This window comes from Condylura cristata, unplaced genomic scaffold (genome assembly GCF_000260355.1).
Source record: "Condylura cristata isolate star-nosed mole 26May11 unplaced genomic scaffold, ConCri1.0 scaffold00026, whole genome shotgun sequence".
NCBI lineage: Eukaryota > Metazoa > Chordata > Mammalia > Eulipotyphla > Talpidae > Condylura > Condylura cristata.
Genome location: NW_004567127.1, coordinates 10325912 through 10346473, shown reverse-complemented (window position 1 = coordinate 10346473; position 20562 = coordinate 10325912). Strand labels below are relative to the sequence as shown.

The window sequence follows — 20562 nt, the reverse complement described above, 5'->3', positions numbered from 1 at the left end:
AAATGGTTCTTTAGCAAATAGGCAAGTGATAACCAATGCAGTTATAGTTTTCCCTGTATCTAAGAATCTTACTTGATCATAATAAAAATTGTGTCGAGCAAATAACTACTTACATCCAAACTGAGTCAAGTGTTATATAAGAGGTTTAAAAATGAACCTTCCTTTTTTACTGCGATAGCACGCTCTTAGATTGTCAATAACAATGAAGAAAGAATTGGGAAATGTTTAACATAGATACTACACAAAGTGTCAGTTTTCCATTTGAGGCAAATACACAAAAAGGCAGCAAGAGAGAGAGCAGTAAGAGCAAGGTGCCTGTTAGAAATTCCTAGTTGGATTTTGAATCTGCAACAGCAAAGAAGGTGAATTAGTGATAATACAAGGACTGGGAATGGCTGGTTATCCTCATACCAGTTCTGGCACCTTCTCTTGGGTGCCCAACACCTATATAGAGAGGAATTCACTACTAGAGAATGCCATTCTTAAGCAACCATCTTCTGCATTGCCAGGGAAGAAGAAATAAGAGCATAGACAACGTAGTTCCCATTCCCAATGTAGACCTTCAATATTTTGGGTTATATTTTATGTATGAGCTGATTTGCATTTGGAGTTCTGCCAGAATGTGATAGAACTATAGATGTGATATTTAACTCCATCAACAAAGACCTCTGCCTTGTCACAGTGTGGTCTGAAAGCTAAGCAGCTGGTCAATGCAACTGAAAACCTACCGAGAATTTACAGAAGTGTCATTTACAGTGTCTTGAGAAGCACAGAATGCAGCAATGGCAATTACTGCACGTCTGATTCTTCTTTTCTAGATGAATAGCAGCAATCTGGACATAAGAAGACCTGAGTTCTCATTCTAGTAGGACTCTGTTTTCAGTCTCCTCATTTAGAGCTTGCCTAGATAGTTTCTCAAATTTCCTCAAGCTCTGATTTTACTATTTCCATCAGAGCAAAACACCACAAATGACACTACAGGGGGGATTTGGATTTCCCTTATCCTTAAATTGTGAGCAGCACTAGAGGGTCTGTCGCAGACCACAATCTTCTGTATTTACTCTCCCAGGATAATCCCTCCTCTAATTTCCATGACTCTGTACCAGAAAACTCCTGTCTCTCTGATCTAGAATGGCCAAAGCATCTTCTTCTTTTGCAATGTGTATAAGAAAACAGGGCCTCCCTGGTGGTGCAAGGGGTTAAATCTCAGCACTATGAAGCTGTCCACAGCCAGTGCAGCACGAGTTCGATCCCAGGCCAGAGAGGTGACCCACATGGCAGCAGACCTCTCCTGTCTCACCCACTGTTCCCCCCAGAGGTGTATTTCATTGGATCTGCCTATTCTGCTCCCCACTCTGTCTCTGGTGAGTCCTCTCACCCCATACCTCTGGCCTGTGACCCAGTTCTATGCATAAATAAGTAAATCTTTGAAAGGATAAAAAAAGAAACAACTGCTGATTTTAGTCACTAGGGTAATCCAGCTGTCATCCTTCCACCTGCCACGTTAATTGAGAAGTAGCCATCGTGGGGTCCTACCCTGTGCATTACAGGATCAGGATATTTAATAGCATCTTTGGCCTCAGCCCACTAGAAGTCAATAGCATGCCCTCCTCCAAGTTGTGGCAACCAAAAATGTCTCTGAATATTGTCAAATGACCCCAGGAAGCAAAACCATGCCCTGATGAGAACCGCTAGAATACAGTGACAATCAAAGATCTCCAATAAATATCAGTTCCTCAAATTTTTCAATTCTTCTAATTACTCCTCAGATTCAGTCAAGAATATGCAGTGCTCATTTGCCTGTTTCTCCTACCCAGTTCAAAGTACCCTTTCTCTCAAACTTTCCCACTCTACCAATTCATTCCGAGACACAATCAACACCAGCAGAAAGAATTCTTTGATTAACTTTATACCATCATTTGATCCTCTATCGTGTCGACATCTCTTTTGCATCCTTCTTGGTCTTCCTGTGTCGATGGCTGATGTGCAGAAACACTTGCTGTCCAATGCACTGTCTTCATTTATGCTTAACCTGAAGTCTCCCAGACAAGTTTCTTCTGTTCCTTTCTTTTCAGCCTTTGTCATAATTACAACCGTCACCCAGCTCCAAGTCTGAAACTCCGAGACGGGTTACCTCTCGACCCTGTAACCAGCTTTTCCACCTAAGAACAGGACTCCTGTGAAGAGCCTACATCCCATGCCCCCGTCAAAGTCAGTCATTCCCCAAAATGTTCATTTTCTTTCCTGACCAAATTCTTCTTGCAATCCCCTTTTCTTAATGAATTACATTGTGATGCATCCAAATACCCAAAATGGAAACCTCAGAATCTCTTAACCACTCACACAGTGCCCCTGGATCTGTGCTTTCTCTCTGTTCTGTCCTAGCCCAGGCCTGTTCTATTGAAAATTTCAGTATTGACTGACTTGTGGGGGCTTTTTTCTTCAGTCTGTCCTCTCTTTGGTCTTCAGCACCTTTTTTTCCCCCTTCACACACCTCCCTGCTCACCAGGCTTGGACTCTTCCCATATCTGTTTCTCAGATATGTGCTATGTAGAAGCCTCACGGCCAGGCTACCTCTATCTTCCCGGACTCTGCTTTCCCCATTACATGCAACCTCTAGCCCCATCCATCTATTCAACATTCCCTAGCACATTCCAGGCATCTTTCACTCATACTCCAGTCAAAAAGCTAAAATCATGCTAGATTTTCAACAGGGATAATTTATGAAGAAAATGCTTAGACAGGTGTTTCATCCTTTAAAAATGAGAAGAGGAAGCTGAAGTAGCTCTGAGATAGTCACGTGTAAACAGGAAGCCACCCTCATGCGGGGGCTAAAGATCAAAGAGAAGAAGGTGGGGTGATTAGAAATGTAGTTTCTAGAGAGACCCTACAGGCGGGGGAGCTTTGCCTCTAAGGACAGGTAATGTCTGGTTGCCGCCAGCATCACCAAATGCTGACCCTCAAGTTGAGCTCAAACATTTGGGGAAAGAATGCCCCCAAGATGATGTGAGGATCTCAGGGAGATTCTACTAAAGTGGATTCTGCTAAAGCTGAACACTATTGTTGGGGTAAAAGCACCGTTGGTCCAGAGGAGCCACCAAATGGAAAAGGAAGTCTCTTCTCCCTTCTTCTACTTCTCTGCTCTCTCTAGCACCCCCTGTTGGGGGAAACCAGGAGACAGTTTACAGGAGTCTAGCTTTAACCTCAAAAAGAAAAGTAATTTAGAATGGAGACACAATTGCTCCAAACCCAGTGCAATGCATTTACGTGTTTTCTTGTCCTTATTCATACAGACTGTCCATCCATAAAGCTTCCCTACTAATATATGTGTGATGCATGTCCTTGTACAAATACAATCGCCCTTCTATAATCTCTAAACTTGCCCCCAAATATTTACACCAGCATCTGAGTTCCCCTAACAATTTGCAAGTATGCCCTTCATAATCTTTGAATATTACATCATAGTTACTTATGTTTTTTTTTATTGTTTCCCACCAAAATATGTGCTCCGTTAGGGCAAGGGGAGCTACAAGCAAAATACCTAGCAGGTGCCTGCTACATAGCAGACGTTACTCGAATCAGAACAAATTGACAAGGGTGTTTTCATGAAATGACTAGCTGTCATTCCCCAATGAATATATTTTATCCCCCCAGCCAGACCTGAACTCCATAAGAGCAGAGATTAGGCCTTTTATTTCTTTTATTTTCTTTGTGGTATTTAGAACAAGGTTTCATATGCTTAAGCAAGAGCTCAGTGGTTTTTGTTAAAACATCTGGATTATTCTTAAGCTTCACAGTTTTTGTTCAAAATGATATGAAGATGGAACTAAAGTTTATGAATAGCAGGTAAGAGCTAAGGTTCTGATGTGCTTTTAGCACATGATTCTGACAGAGTTCTATGCATATGCCAAAATTCTTTATTTGCTGAAGCTATAGCAGAACCATTAAACCAAATGTGTCTCATTGTGATTCTAAAGTAATGAAGTATATTCTAAGATTTTTTTTTTCTGTTTATCTTTTACAGAAAATAGATCCCCCTAATCTATGAGATTATTAATCTCGGGCTACATCTGTTCCTTGTATACTTATTAAATTTCATCAACATCAACTAGTCAATGATTTAAATGTGGGGAAGGTATTGAATTTTAACTTAATCACCAGTTTCTGAGAAAATAGAAACCTCTCCAACAACTGATTTACATTCAGTTCCAAGAAGAAGAAAAATCGCTTTTTTAAAAAAAGAGGAGTGATATTTAATTAACTATTGATTTCTTCTCAATTATTCAAGGCAAGCAATTATCGATATTGATGGAACAGATATTTCTTTACATCTAGTGCTCAAATGAAAGGAAATATCCCATTCAGCAACCTGCTGCCTGGAACAAGAAATGCTAAGAATCTTTAACTTTAAACGGAAACAGTTATTTGGATCTGTTTATTCCATGTTGCCCCAATTAAACAGATATTTCCTGAAGTGTAAGCAAAACAAAATCCTGAAAACCTACGCATGCTTTCTAAATTAACAGCCCCCCAAAAGAGGCTTGACAGTTTGACCTTGAGTCTAACTACACTATACTTGCAGATGTTGTATAAAACCCTGAGTGTGGGTCTGAACCTCATGAGAGAGTCTGTATCATTATAAGAAACCCGGAAGACTGCCTTGTAAATCAATATACTGCAGCATTTAGTAGGCCCTCAAAAGTTATATCTACTATCTACACATAGCAAGTTGTGGGTGCATTGGAAAAGCATGCCAGAACATTATATAACCTGATTTCCAAAGAACTGTATGGGTCCTGTTTAGAGCACTTGGTTATTAGCTCTGTGACCATCCCCCACCATCTTCTTTCGGCTCATTTACACAGATCATTAGCATGTTTGTGTGTAAGAAGCTTCTTTTGAAGATGACATGACTACTGAACATGATTAATAGAGAAGGCAACATTCTCTATTGAGTTGCTGAATGACTGAGGAGGGTGACTTTTTTTATATTTTACACTTGGTAACAATGTGTGTGTGTGTACATGTGTGTGTCAGATTCCCGTGACCATCCAGAGGAAATTTGAGAACATTTTTTTTAAATCAAAAATGTTATTATTTATCAAAAGCTACTTTTTCTGCTCTGCCCCTCCCCCCATTCTAGAGTGATTCCATATATTAAATGCTTAAGCAGCATATGTTGCTGGGAAGTGTTCTTGGCTCTTTTACTCTTTGTTGTTGTTTTAATTTCCCTAGGTTCTATTTAACATTCTGCTAAATCAGTGAAACCTTGATTAACTGAAAAAACAGAAGACATGAAATTAATGAGGATAAACAGAATTTTGAAGAAATTATCGGAGATGAAAGTTACATGACAGGGACCATGAATACCTTCTGGTCTCTGCATGTGTTTGATGTATTAAAACCGATTCTATTAATCAATGGACAGAGTGAAATTTTGGTGATTAATCAGGGTTTCACCGGTGCATTTATTACTATTCCCAGAAATCAAGGTAACCTTGGATTCCACTTCCCTCTTTACAAAGAGATAAATATCCTAATAGGCTGTCAGAGGCAAATGTGATTGCTCTTCCTCACATTCCTCCTGTGAAACAGCTTTCTCTTCCAATCTGGCTGGCGCCCGCCTGGAGCATGCTACCTCCGCTGTCTGCTCCCCCCACACACACCTCCTTGCCCCCCCACCCCCCACCCCAGCTTTCCCTCTGGCTCGGTCTTCCTGCATGTCGTGCTGGAATCACCTGTGGGGGAGAATGGCCTATCCCTTAGAGGTTCTTGGCCATTTTTGCAATGCTGCTTTGCATTTTAATTACCACTCATCTGGTTCCTAAGCTTTGCGTTCTTGTATCAGGCAACAGTCCTTTAAAAACCCTGGAGGTCACGACAGGTCCCAGTTGCATGAGGAGAAGATACTGCCACACCAGAAGCATTGCATTACTTTCTATTTGATAGCCCGACATGGACAATGTTAATATCCAAGATTGCAGCAGAAATCTATATGAACTGGACTAATATGATCAAAACAAAGGCAGCAAACTACGTTTGTTTTGGAAATTGGGAGTCACATACCTCGTGGGTGGAGGGAGGGGGACACCAGGTCAATAGAGATTTTCTTAAAGCTAAAAACATGATGTACCAGATGAACTTAAATTGATTCTGCTTCTCCTCCCTGCGCCCCCCCATCCCCCACTCTCCCCCTCGTTCTGCAGCAAATGTCTGCGACAACGAGCTCCTGCATTGCCAGAACGGCGGGACCTGCCACAACAACCTGCGCTGTCTGTGCCCCGCGGCATACACGGGCATCCTGTGTGAGAAGCTGCGCTGTGAGGAGGCTGGCAGCTGCCCCTCGGGCTCCGGCTCGGGCCAGGGCGCACCCCCGCGGGGCTCCCCGGCGCTGCTGCTGCTGCTGCTGCTGCTGACTGCCACTGTGCTGGGCATCGCCAGCCCCCTGGTGTTCTAGGCGCGATGCCACCACCGGACAGGCCCATGCCGTGCGGAGGCCAGCACCACCCAAGTATTTGCTACTAACCTAGGAAACACATAGACACCCCACTCAGACACAGTGTATAAACTAAGAAGGCCTAACTGAACTAAGCCATATTTATCAGCCGTCGACAGCACATCCGAGTCAAGACTGTTAATTTCTGACTCCAGAGGAGATGGCCGCTGTTGATACTATCACTGCAAATCACAGGGCCAGCTGCAGAGCTTGTTGCCGATGGGAAAGGCTGGGACAGCCCCCCCTCCTCCACAGGAAAGACAAAAACGAACAAACACGTCAACCCACCGTAAAAAACACAATTGCTACTCTCACGTGGTGCGCGCGCCGCGGCCACGTGGCCCCGTGTGGACCAACCAAATAGAAGCATCCTTTGCTGGCAGTGCATTGTGGGTATAAGGAAACCTGTTACAAGCTGCCATATTGGCCTGCTTCAGTCCCCGAATCCCTTCCAACCTGTGCTTTAGTGAACGTTGCTCTGTAACCCTTGTTGGTTGAAAGATTTCTTTGTCTGATGTTAGTACTGCACATGTGTTAACAGCCCCCTCCAGAAGCTCCAGCCAGTCATACCCCCGTATATCTTAGCAGCACAGTCATCCGGCGGAGCCACCATCCACTGTCCAGAGTGGCTATAGGTTAAAAAAGAGAGAGAAAGTGTATCTATCCTTTTGTATTCAAATGAAGTTATTTTTCTTGAAATACTGTAAGATGTAGATTTTTTGTATTCTTGCCAATTTGTGTTACCAGACAATCTGTTCATGTATCTAATTCGAATCAGCAAAGACTGACATTTTTCTTTTGTCCTCTTTCGTTCTGTTTTGTTTTCATTGTGCAGAGATTTCTCTGTAAGGGCAACGGAAGTACTGGCATCAAAGAATATCAGTTTACATATATAACAGTGTAATAAGATTCCACCAAAGGACGTTCTCTAAGTGTTTTCTTGTTGCTTTAACACTGGAAGATTTAAAGAATAAAAATTCCTGCGTAAACGATTTCAGGAATTTGTATTGCAATTTCTTAAGATGAAAGGCGCAACCACCAAGCACTTTCACACTCGCTTTACTGATTTCTATGTGGACTGAATACATTCAGCTGACGAATTTAGTATCCAGGAAGACGGATTGATGTTCACTAGCTTGGACAACTTCTGCGAAATATAAGACTATTTCCACCTGGGAAAAAGTATAACAGCAAAAAATAAATAAATAAATAAACAAAATCTTAAGTGATTGCCAAGATGATGCCAAAGCCTGTTGGCAGAGTACTGAGAGACTTTTATTTTTAAGTCATGCTATTTTCACAGATTGATGTGATCATGTGACTAGGGATGCCGGTCTATGTATCTTTGCCGTTCCAGTGTTTACATGGAGTTTCACAAGAGACAACCAGGGGAGTAGAAGGGAAATTGAGTGATTAGCAATTTGACTTTGAATATATTCAGACTAAGTATTTAGAGGAAATATCAAAATAGACAGCAGCGAGTAGACATAACTGCTGTTCCTGAGAATAAAGTTTGTTTTAAGTATCGCCCAAGGTGTAATAAATTCTTATTTCTGCCTTTTATTAGGCCAATTACTGAGCAAGATGGCAAGGGGAGGAAGAGAGAATCATTGCAAAGTACAAAGTGGCTAAAACAGTGTCTGTTCCATTCCCAGCACACTGTTTTCCTGCAGGTTACAAATGTATTATTGGCAGGCCTCCTGGAATCAAAAACAATTATCAGCTCCAGCCAGAGTCTTCAGGACAGTGAAATCCTACAGGACAATAACCAATGAGAGTTCGAGGTCAGTATCCTACTTCCCGTCTGCATTCCTCACCCTCAGCCACCCCTGGCTAACGGGGGAAATGTCTTCTGATAAATAACCTGGGTAAAAACTAGATGAAGGAACAGCGTGTCTTATTGGTTTTGTTCCCAGAAAAGCCAATTCAAAGAAGGCAATAACAGGTAAACAGGTAATGGTCGTGCTGCCTGCCACCCCACGTCCAAATCGATTGAATGTTTGTTATTCAGACCACCAGTCTCTTTTGATGTAAGAAATAAGAAAAGATGGAAACAAATTAGAGTGCTGGCTTAGTGCCAGAGTGGCCACGCAGAAATTGGAGATTTACATTAGAAGCATAAACAAGCAAATTATATTTTGGGCTCACCAAAGAATACATATGAAAAATACCAGTAACAGAGTTTGAGATTATTTATAATGAGGTGGATTTCTAATATTGAAATTGGAATTTAAGTTGTCTTATAGTTTATTAACACAAACCAAAGGCAGACTGTGTTATTTCTAGCAACGATGCACTTTATCATCATTTTCCACTCATGGCTTTGTCACAATGCTCAGGAATCAGACTCTGCACATTTCAATATGTGGGATTCCAAAAGCTAATTCTAAAATTTAATGAAGGCCTGATCTAAATCAATTCATCTGCATTTTATCTTTATGAAGCTATAAGAATCTAAATTGATGAGGAATATCTTGCGTTCAGTGTATTTAGATAAGTTTTCTGAATTTCCTGGAGTGATGTGATCTGCTTTTAATAAAATTTCACTTTTAGGTATATAACAAATGGAAATGAAATGGTCTTTTTAATCTAGATTCACAAGTTCTTCTAAAGGGTCTATTCCTTTGAGAAAAGCCCAGCTCAGTGGATTTTACTTTTCTGTTCCTTTCCATCATTCTTGCAAAACTGGCTCCATCTATGATTTTACTTTTTAACACCAGGGGCCGGGGTGAAAAGTGGGTACTAAATTGTCAGTGGACTTCAGGTTCTACTGCTTGCTCAGTCTCTGCTTGGAGTAACCCTTAAGGTGGGTTAATATAGTCTTCATGGGAGTTTATCTATCAGTTTCACCACTGAGTAAAATAGGATCCCTTCTAGCAACACCACCGATAAACATAAAACTTCAAAAAAAAATCTTTGTCCAAAGATTCCTAGAAAAGAAATGAGTGCCTTGTAGTGACATGGGAGAGATTCATCTCAGGCCCTTAGAGACCCTAGGGCAGGGGGCACAGGGGACCGTAGCCTAGGCAAAGAGCAGCACTTGCTAAGGCTGCCTTATTCTGACCTTCTTCCTTCTTTGTCTCAATAATGAAGAACTAGACTTCTCTAGCTAGACATCATCCATCCACTTGTAGGGTGATTGCCTCTTCAGGGCTGCACATTCTTGAAGGCAGGCAACCTCTGAGTACATATCCCTGGGTACAAAAAGTGACAAGTGGTGAGTCTGTGGGAGGCATATTGGTGGCCTGGGTGGGGAGTGACTGCAGGAAGATGGGAGCAAGAAAAGTCCTCTTGCAGGGAAGCCTCATGGTTGGGGATGGTAAAACAGGGCTTGTGAGGTTGGAGGAAGACAGACTAGGAACGTCCCAAGGCCAGGGGCCAGCACTGACAGCCTAAGGATTCTGATCCATGCCTGAGTTTCCTGGTAGCAGTCAAGCACTTTTGTCCAAGTGGCAAGATGGGCCATGTTTTATTTATATTTGTTTGTTCTATGACTTTTAAATATTTAGACATACGGTTTGTGGTCTTACGTTTGCCCTGGATCTTACCTGGATGAATACCGCAGGAGATGTCCTTGAGTCAAATCTCCGAACTGGCCCAACTCTCTTCCCCAGGTAACATAAAAAAAGGTTGGCAGTGGGCAAATGGTGTGTGCTAATCCTGCTCGCTTCATGCTCCACTGTACCTTCTCTCTGACCTTTGACCTTCCTGACATACAAGAGGCCATGGATGGGCCGGCACAGGTGTGAGAAAACCCTGAGATCAGGTCTTTTATCCCTTTGCCTTTACTCTTCACCATTAGTAATCCAGTATTTTGGGGTTGTACAGACCCCCATCCCAAAATGCATTGTGGTACTTTACCTTTTGTTAAATACTAAATCAAACACCTGCCTCAGTGTTATTTCTGCTCACAAGATTATGTAGAACAAGTAGGAAACTGAGCTACACGTTCTATCTACTTGTGTGTGGGATTCAATATTTATCTGTTTATGGTCTAGGATAATGTAAAGTTTCAGCTTCAGAAATCTAAGGTAGAGTTCCTTATCTACCATTTATATTTTCAGTCTTTATCAGCATGGATAGCAATGATGGTAGCAACCAAGCTATATCTAGAACAATACAACAGCTGGGTATTGCTCGGGTTTTTTCAGGATATCAGATTGAACAGGGTTAACATATAGGAATTAAAAATATAGATATGAGTTTTGATTCAAATGTCTGATTAAGAACAATGTGGTCTTTGGCTCAGAACATAAGGACGACATGCTAATCAACTGGAAATTGTCTTTCCAAATATTCATCTGGCACACATCTGACAGTTCTGACCAACTCCATAGAGAATTCTTTTTTTTTTAAGACTTTTTTATTTATGAATACTGGGGTCCAGTCCAGAGGTGCAGGGGCTCCCCACCAGAGGCAGAGTGGGGAGCAGAACAGGCAGATGGAGGATGTACACTGCTGAGGTGATCATCGGGAGGGTCAGGAGAGGTCTGCCGCGCCATGTGGTCACCTCCAGGGTGGGGATCAAATTCGTGCTACAGTGGCTTTAGCTTCTTAGTGCTGTGCTTTAACCTGCTGAGCCACCAGGGAGGGCCTGAGAATTCTTATTTTTATCTAACTACATTTCACTTTTTTACATTCAAAGTAATTCTCCCCTTTAGTTATCTATAATGCTAACAGATTCCCAGTGTAAACTGCACTTCAACATAATCTGACGTCAGAAACAATTAAGAATCCTGCTAGCATATTTTTAATTTTCACCAAAAATCTCGGGACTATAGAGAACTTTAACTCTTCATAATACCTGCAACCATCTTCATTTTGCATCTGAAGAGCCAAACAACTAAGGAACAGTCATATCCCTTGTATAAATCATATTATTGCATTGAACTAAGAAATGAGAAAAATAAAATCTTTGAAAATTTTATATTCATATTGAAAAACTACAGCTACCTGAATCTCCATTCTATCCTCCAGAAAAATTCCGAGACATTTTTAGAACTGGTCCTGAAACAAGTCTACCAAAAAGACATAAATGATTTCAGGAGGTGTTGTTTTGATTTAAATGGTTGAGCATTTAATAAATGTTGGAACCCATGCCCCCACCCCCTTCTTCCATCACCCAAAAGCTCCTTTAAGTTGATGGATGAATTAAAGTGGAGTAGAAACATTTAGAATTATGTGATGTTTTTATTAACCTGAAATGATAGCTGGTAAAATGGGCCATTATTCTGTGAGACCTAATTATGTGAACACTCAAGAGTTAGCGAGGCTAGCTGAAGCAAACTGCAGAGAAATGGAAGTAAAAATAATACCCATTTTCTTAACCTAGTCCCATTTTAACAGAGGCGTCACTTTTAACTATTATTTAATTAGTGAAGTTTGACTTCTAGGGGGAAAAAATCTGACTGGAAAAGTGAAAAAATAATTACTCCCCTCCTACGTCTGTCTGAATAGACTCTGAAATTCCTGTGTGGCAAGAATGTGTCAAATTACCTTAAAGACATTCTGCACCTCCATCCCCCACTCCGGGCCCCCTGCCCTGGTGATACCACATCATCCCTTTGCTCTTACAGGGGACAGTCATTCAAATCTAATAAAAGAAGGAAAATGGCAGCAAATCACACCTGAAGTCCTGTTAAGAATAGGTGATTCTTTCTGCCCCAGGCAGGCAAGAACATAATGTCATTTTTGTTCGTTTGTATTCGCGCTCTGGAGGAGGGCAGCTTCTGTGGGGGAATGGTTTTCGCTTTGTGGTGTGCAACTCGGCAAGAAACATTCTCCAAGGAAATAGCATTTTGCTATTTACCAGACATGCCCACCTCAGGAAGCCCTGAGTAATTGTTTGGCTTTCATGGTGCGATAAACACCTAAAGGCAAAGAGATTAGTATCATCACTCTCAGTCTCTTTTTTCTCTCCTTTGGGGGGGGGGGGGGCGGGGGGGAATGGGTCCAAAGGCTGAAGGAAGACATTGCAAGAATCTTTCAAGTCAGTTGGTGCCTAATGATGAAGACCCCAGTTAAATATTTAGTTTACTAAATGAATAGTGTGACAAGTGTCAGAGGAGTTTTACAACCACTTAAGCACGTGTTTACATCCTGTGTAATTACAATTCATAATTGGGAAAGAAATCAAATCTAAATGGCTTCTGATCGACGGTTCTCATTCTGCCCAACAGACCAGCCAGCTCACCATTCCAGTAAGTGACTCTTAAATCCAGGATTCCCAATACCTAGAGTTCAGGTCAGATTTGGGAAGGGCAGTGGAGGGAACTCGAAGTGATGTTTCCAATGAAATATAACATTGTGTGTAGATGTGATTTTTCTTCATGGTCGAAGAGTTATTATATGGTCTTTTTAAATTACATATACACGGCTAAATATAAAAGGCAGGTCTCAATCCTAAAACAAAGCTGGACCTTAACTGTGGAAGGTCTTCTACAAATGAATTGTGGCCGGAAACAATGATTTGAGCACGTGTTCCACTCATTTGTTCTTTTCTCATTTCATTCTGAACGTATCTCTCCTTAGCATCTAAGGGCATCTATATTTCCCCTGTCGCAAATGTGTATTTTCATATGTTCATGGTTGTTCTGCATGCCCGGCAAGAAGGAAAAGTAGAAGCCCCACAGCGGGACGGGAGGCTGAGCATAGGTGTATGGGAATGACGGGCAGCTAGGTACGTTGTATATGCGGTAGGGGGCGCTCTTTCGCCCCCAATGTCCTCTGGGCTCCTGCATCAACCTTTCTTTAGCTCTGCAAAGGAAAGTTTGTTCCAGGCAAGGGCCCCAAATAAAACTCTTGGGAGAATCTGTTTCTGGATAATTGAAATAATGGCATTAATATTTTGGTAATACCTCGTACCTCATCATTAGTTTCACGTAAACGTTAGCTAAGTGCTGGCAATTGGCGATATAACAGCTCCTTCAATGCTACAAACGTACGTACACCTGTGTAGTCTCACCGCAGCCCACAGCGTATCTGCATCTGTAATTGCGCACCTGTCTATGGACAGTGAGTGAGGGCTACTTCTAATAAATGACAAGCAGCATCTGGTTGATTTGAGATTCATTTATTGGGGGATAGGACCACCTATCCACTTAAGTCCCTTTTCACTCATCAGCTCCTGTCATTTGAAATATAATCAGACCCTGACAAAACATGAAGTGATGTGGATCCTGATTCAGTTCTCAGAATTGTGAGAAGCACAACCCCTACAGATGTCTCTGTTGCGGACATTTTGCTAGAAAGGGCTCAAAGTGTCTGTTTTCCACACTTCCATCACATTTTTAAAAAGAAGAGACCTGTGTCAGTGCAACTCTCTTAGACTGAGTGGCACAAAATCATTTCTGTTTATTTGGTGTGTTTTATTTTTTATGGTTATTCTACATTGCAAGCATTAGGTCAGGAGCAAAGGGCAAAGGTCTTTCTAATTGTCCCTGAGGTTCCCTGTCCGGACTACCTGGGGCAGGTGAGCTCCTCCTGTAGAACCTGTAGACATGTCGATGTCGATCTGCACCACTCACATCAGTAACTAGCCACTGTGGTGTGGCTACTGAGCACTCGATTGTGCTTAGACCAGATGGACCTTTCCTGGGAATGTGAGTTCTCATGGGATTTTAAAGTCTTAGTACAAAACAAATGAGGAAAGAATGTGAACTATCTCTTTAATAATTTTCATATTTATTACATGTTGGAATGATGATTTTTTTGAATATACTGGATTAAATAAAATATATTACTAGAATTGATCTTAACTGTTTCTTTGACTCTTCTGATATGACTACCAGAGTTTTTGAAATTACAGTCTTGGTTCACTTGATCTTTCCATTGGGCAACACTATTTTAGACACCTCATTTTCTCCTCTATATACAGGGTTAATAACAATTATCCATTCTCCAGAATTGATGTGAAGGTCAGTATGAGCTTATGGACACAAGTTGTTTGGTAAATTATGAAGTGTATAATATCCAAAGTACTAATGACTATGATGGTGATAATCAGAGAGATGCTTCAAGCTCCATTTCCACATTCCAGATTTTTCTAGAAATTTTCAGACTGAAGTCTTGCAGTAACTTCCTCTAAAAATGTTCCAGAATAATGAATACAAACATTTTAAAATTTGAATTTAACTCATCACCTGAACATGGAACTTACGTTAGCAGCAATGTCAACCAGGAGAACACTGCTAGTGGTTAAAAAAAAAAAAAAAAAGTGACAACAGCCTACAGTTAGTTTTTATTAAGAAACTTAAACTAGTTATTAATTATTTTTATCAACTTTATTCTAAATAATGTACTGTACTTCTATGATTGCAGCTTATGAGCACATTGTTGACTCATTTATCTTTCTATAAACTTAATTGCTTCTAATAAATTATATATGGATACAATGGATGGAAAGTGGAAAATGCAATATTTTAACATTTTAATTCATAATATTTTAATTTATAATATTTTAATTATGCAATTTAAGTACACTACATATGATTTATATGTATTAAATCATATAAATAAAACTAAAATAAACTGAATTCCTGGAGAGAAAATGTGTACACATTAAATTCTTGCAGACAGAATCTCATACAAGTGCATTAGGGGAGCATTCCTAATTAAAACTTGTGGGGTAAACTGCCTAGAGCCAAACAGCCCTTTTTAATATCATCAGAGAATCCCAATTTCCTTTCTCTAATTTCAGGTTTTGATCTCTACAGCGCCTTGTCTTTAAATGGGAACACCTGTAGTTCTCCATCTTTGCAAATCATCTGCATCAGAATCACCTGCAGGGCTTTGGTGAGGGCGGGCAGGAGAAACCCCCAGAGTTCCTGACTCCTCTATCTGGGGTGGAGCCTCAGGGTTTCATCTGTAGCAAGTCCCCAGGTGAGGCTGAAGCTGCTGGTGGAGGATCATCTCTGAGAACCACTGATTCAGGCTCATTAAAAGCCTCTCTGCAATTTAATGAGGCACCAGTTCCCTGAGACACAGCTGCCTAACTTCAAAAAAGGGCATCATGGGGGTGAGAGGTCTGGGGGTGGGGGATGCTCCCTGATGGCCTAGGGCTTCTCTCAGCACTGCCACCACTGTGGCCTGAGTTCCACCCCAGGCCATGGAGGTGACCACGTGGCACACAGACCTCTCCTTCCTCGGTCGCTGCTCCTCTCAGCGGTGGATTTCAGCGGAGTGTTTCAGCAGTGTATTCCAGTACACTTCAGTGCCTTTCAGTGCCTGTTCTGCTCCCCACTTTGTCTCTGGTGAATCCTCTCACTCCCCCCACCTCTGGCAGGCACAAACCCCAGTTCTTTTATATGCGGATTTTTTTTAAAGGGCATGGTGGTCTCTACCCCACAGGACTGCTAGAAACTGCCTATCATGTGGCTTACATCCAGGAAATGTGAGTTGAAACCACAACATTCAATTTACCGATAAAACAAGGCAAAGCCTTAATTTTGCTAGCTTCTCCCACCAAGCAGCTCCCTCTATTAGAAATCCTGCTCTCCAAATTCAACTGATTTCACTGACAAAATAATAAAATAATAGCATCCTGGGGTTGACAAAGACCGGAGAGATTTTCTGGAACGAGCAGTTAAACCTTTTGGGCCAGGTAAATTGTTGAACTGTTTCTGTTTGCTTTCTTGATTCAATAAGGCAATCAAAACAATTGCACTGGTTATATGTATCATTCTTCAACTTGAATATTTGGTTTTTCCTAAATTGAATTATTTGACCAAAACTAACTGCAGCCCAGCTAAGAGAAACAGAAATGAGGTTCTGGTTTTTCTTGTCAGCTCACGGTCATTGCTTCAATATGGACTCGCCGAGGCCCCGCGAGAGTCCACTTAATTAAAGCCCAGTTCCATAAGACTCCAACTTGCCCACTATTTCACTCTCCGGCCTCTGTCTGTGATGTTTCTCTGCTCACTTGGAGGGCTCAGGGGGCTGTTAATGCTAGGAATCAATGATCAAAAATTAATTTTAAAGCCCGTGGTAAGAGCACATTAACATGAGCCGCGCAGCTTGCCTAGCAGAGATGCCAAACAGCACAGCTGAGATCTTCCAAAGGATTTGAGAACAAAATTTTGCAGATAGACAGTGTCTTGAGAATAATGATGCATGTCACTAATAACCTAGTGCTAAGTTATGAGCTTAAATTGGAGACTTTGCAGAGGAATACACAGCCTCTATAATTTCCAGTTTGGTGTAATAATATGGAAATGGCTTTTGGTCCTGGGATTGGATCAGCCTAAATGAGCTGGAATTGATAGCTGCCTGTAATACTAGGGGCAGGAGAGAGTGATCACGCCCGTGTCCTTGCTGACTTATCTAGGGCTCTCCAGACGTGACAATTTTAAGGAGTGAGCCTTTAAATGTGTTATGGAAACGCACTATAATATCCTGCAGCATAGAGTGAGGTACTTCTACAATTGCCTCAACAAGAATACAGAATGTGGCGTCTCCTTTCCTGGGAGGGAAAGGGATTTTGTTCCTGTGAAAAGTAAAGGGAGATGGTAAGTTTGGAAGGGAATGTGATGGAGGTGTTCTGAGACAGGGAGAATTAGCTCTTCCCTCAGGAGTGGACCCAAGTCCCAATCCACTTTCTCCCCTACAAGTAACAACATTACAACTGGCAGACACCTGTACCCTACCTTTGGGACAGCACAGTGACATGTGAAGTGAGGAGAATTATACTCGTGTTTTAAATGTTAAAACTTGGGCCCTCCCTGGTGGGACAACGGGTTAAAGCACAGCACTATGGAGCTATCACAGCCACTGCGGCACAAGTTCAATCCCCAGCCCCGGAGGTGACCACATGGCGCAGCAGACCTCTCCTGACCTGCCCGCTGCTCCCCTCAGCAGTGCACTTCCTTGATCTACCTACTCTGCTCCCCGCTCTGTCTCTGGTGAATCCTCTCACCACCACCACCAACCCCGGCCCACCCCACCTCTATATGCATAAATAAAACTTTTTAAAAACAATAAAAATTCAAAATCTGTGGTCAGTGACACAGGAAACAATGAGCTTCATTGGTTTATTATAGAGCACATCAACAATTAATTTCACTAATAAATCATCAGATGGTGTGAATAAATCATCAGGAACTATACAACAGCAGCCAGTTTAAATTAGCCCAAACAGCAACTTATGTAAATTCCGTATTATCTGGTCTCTGTAATTCTCCGGCTTCATCTTCCTGCCAGCCTGTTTTCCAGAAGAAATCCCTGAAGATGCCACACTCTGTGTTCTTTATGCCTTTGCAATTTTTGTCGCTTCTGTCTGATACATGCTTCTATATTGTGTCTACCTGGTAAACTCCTCCCTTAAGATCAAGTTAAGGTGCTCCTTCTTGCAACCCTGCACTACTTACTATTTCTACATGACAAAACCCACCTAAAACAAGCGAGGATACCACTTCCTCCTCTGTGATGTCCAGCACCTCAGTTGGGGTCAACTCAAGTGACAGACGACTGGCAGCTAAGACAGGAAGATCCATCCCTCAAGACTCCTTCTCCACTCACACACTTGGCCATTGTTGAAAGTGTTTTAGGCTAAAGGATGATTCCCCAGTGTGCAGCCCCTGGGTAGATATAGAGGCTCAGGAAGCCAGCCAACAAGACAGAAATCACATGCCCTTTAACACCTACCTAGAGACGGCACACTCGCCTCCCAAGATAGTCACAAGCTAACCCGGATTTATGGGAGGGACCTAAAATCTACCTTTCACTGGGCGACGAGTCAAAGAATTTGGTACTTTGCTCCCTCTCGGGTTCCTCTCCCCCAGGCAAAGTGGTGCTTATTTCCTTTGCCAACCTACTTACCTTAGGACGGCTAGCAAACCCTCTTCAGGCTGGGTCGTGTGACTGTTTAGACTGCCACTCACACAGGGACCTCTACCTCCTCCTGACATTGTATCTGCGGCATCTTGCAGTGCTCACATAAGAGACTGACCAAGAGTGTGCACGTGAGATCCCCCTGAGCACTTCTCAAGTGGAGGGTCTGTTTTACATTTATATTCCAAGCAGAGATTCCTCCTCCAAAGGCTGTCTCCCCCACCCCTAGCACAGCTGTGCAGAATAGAAGAGCATTGTCTATGAGCAGAAGGATGGTGGCCAGGAGAATTCAGAGCGAGGACATCAGTGGTCAGTCACAGCTTTTACAGGGGCAGAAATCAAACACAAACGCCAGCAGTGATCAGCCAGAGACGCTAAGTAAGGCGGTTGTCTGGTGGACAGACAGCCTGGGATGGGAATACCACCAGCACAGGGAGAAGGATTCATGCAAGCCGGCCATTATAGAAACTCCCCAATGGCAATGTCTGACCTGGATTCAAGGCAAAAGGCAAATAAATCACTATCTAGAAAACGATTCTCATCACAGACGCCAGGGTAAAGAGTATTATTCTAAGCTACAGAATTTTTTCCCTTTCATTATGAACTGAATTGTGTTCCCTCAAAAGTCCTCTCTTTCAGTCCCAACACCCAGTAGGATGATATCTGAGAGAAGGCCTTGGAAGAGGTGATTAAGTTATGAGATATTAAGTGGCACCCTAGCCCAACAGAACTTGCTAGAAAGAGACTCCAGGTGTGCCTCAGTATGGAGAAAAGGCCGTGTGAGTACACGGCCACAAGACGCACAAAACTGCCACTCATTTAATTCCTTCACCCCCTTCTGTTACATCTCAGGATACAGATGCAAGATGGCGCTGTGGTCATGGAGCCCGCGTTGTAGCGGTGGTTGACTGACACGTCACAGAGAGATGGGGTACATACGAGGCCCTTCCTGGAGAGTGGTTGGAGGTTACACCACCTGAGATGGGGCAAAGAAGAGATATGGTGGTAAAACGCCATTTGTTGGCAGGAACCTAATGGAGTGTGGGGATGGGGATGGCCGGGATGGGTGGAAGAAGAACATGGCGGATGAAGGCACACAGCTCAGGCAAATGCTGAGACTCAGGGTTTTGTTTGAGGCGCCACAAGACCAAAGAAGAGCTGAGTAGATTGGGCAAAGGAGAAAGGCAAATGAGGAGAGGAAGGTAAGTGAGGGGAGACAGGGAGAAGTGGGGTCCACAGAATGCTTTCAAGTGGTACATAAATCAAATGCAGATACTTAGTTGCATTCAAGATGATGCCGCCCCCTTACAGAGTTCTGACCTAGTCTTAGTTCTTGGCTTACAAGTTATGGCACAAAGTAGCAAACCCCGTAAGAATTGTTTAGTACCTGCTGTGGAATGAATGAACGCATGAGCATGTGAATTAATTCAGTAACAATACATCCAGATGCTCAGTCTCAGTTTTGAAGTGTGAATATTTAGTACAACACAGACAGTAGGTTCTAATCAGAAAATATCAATATTTTTTTAAAAGCTTTATTTACTTATGCTTACAGAACTGGGGTACCCACCAGAGGTGTCATGGGTGAGAGGATTCACCAGAGACAGTGGGGAACAGAACCGACAGATTGCCAAAGTACACAGCTGAGGGGAGCAGCAGGTGAGACTGGAGAGGTCTGCCGCGCCATGTGGGTCAGCTCACTGGCCAGGGATCAAACTCGTGCTGCAGTGGCTTCGGAGAGCTTTATAATGCGGTGCTTTAACCCGCTGCGCCACCAGGGAGAACCCGAAAATATCAATAATTTTAACAGAATTGCTTCTCTTCCACATTCAAAAGAGAAACAAGCAAAGACCGAAAGTTCATGGACTAGAACTACAAGCAGTCACCTGAGCTGTCACTCCTCCTCCACCTGCCCTGCATTCAGACTCCTGTGCCATGTGGCCCATGGAAGCTACAGGGGTGCCGAGTAAGCATCACTAAAACACTAGCTTTTTGTGCCATCACCTCAGAAACTCGTCAGCTGCTTCCCAGCATTTCCATCTCAGGATACAGCGTGGGGTTCCCAAAACAGCCGAGTTTGAAATCTCTTTCTAGCCAGCACACACCCAGTCAGCAAGCCTTTCCTGCTCTACCTCCAAACCAGACCCTCTTCCAACTGGTCACTGCAGCCGGGTCTTCACTGCCTCCTTTCACCCAAGCCTCACCTTCTTCACCTCCCCCTCAGCACCCCTTTTTTTTTT

General features: G+C 42.6%; 1 protein-coding gene across 4 annotated transcripts in view; it reads left to right on the top strand.

The window, feature by feature from the left end:
* NTNG1 (netrin G1) overlaps positions 1 to 9026 on the top strand; it is a 303066-nt gene extending 294040 nt beyond the window's left edge. For 2 of the 4 annotated variants that reach the window (XM_004689715.2, XM_012730150.1), the window contains exon 8: positions 6207 to 7486. In XM_004689715.2, the coding sequence (XP_004689772.1) occupies positions 6207 to 6457 (251 nt within the window). In that variant the 3' untranslated portion in view covers positions 6458 to 7486. Of the gene's footprint in view, positions 1 to 6206 lie in introns of all 4 variants that reach the window. The other 2 variants (XM_012730151.1, XM_012730152.1) reach the window with 2 other exon arrangements.
* Positions 9027 to 20562: the final 11536 nt, after the last annotated feature.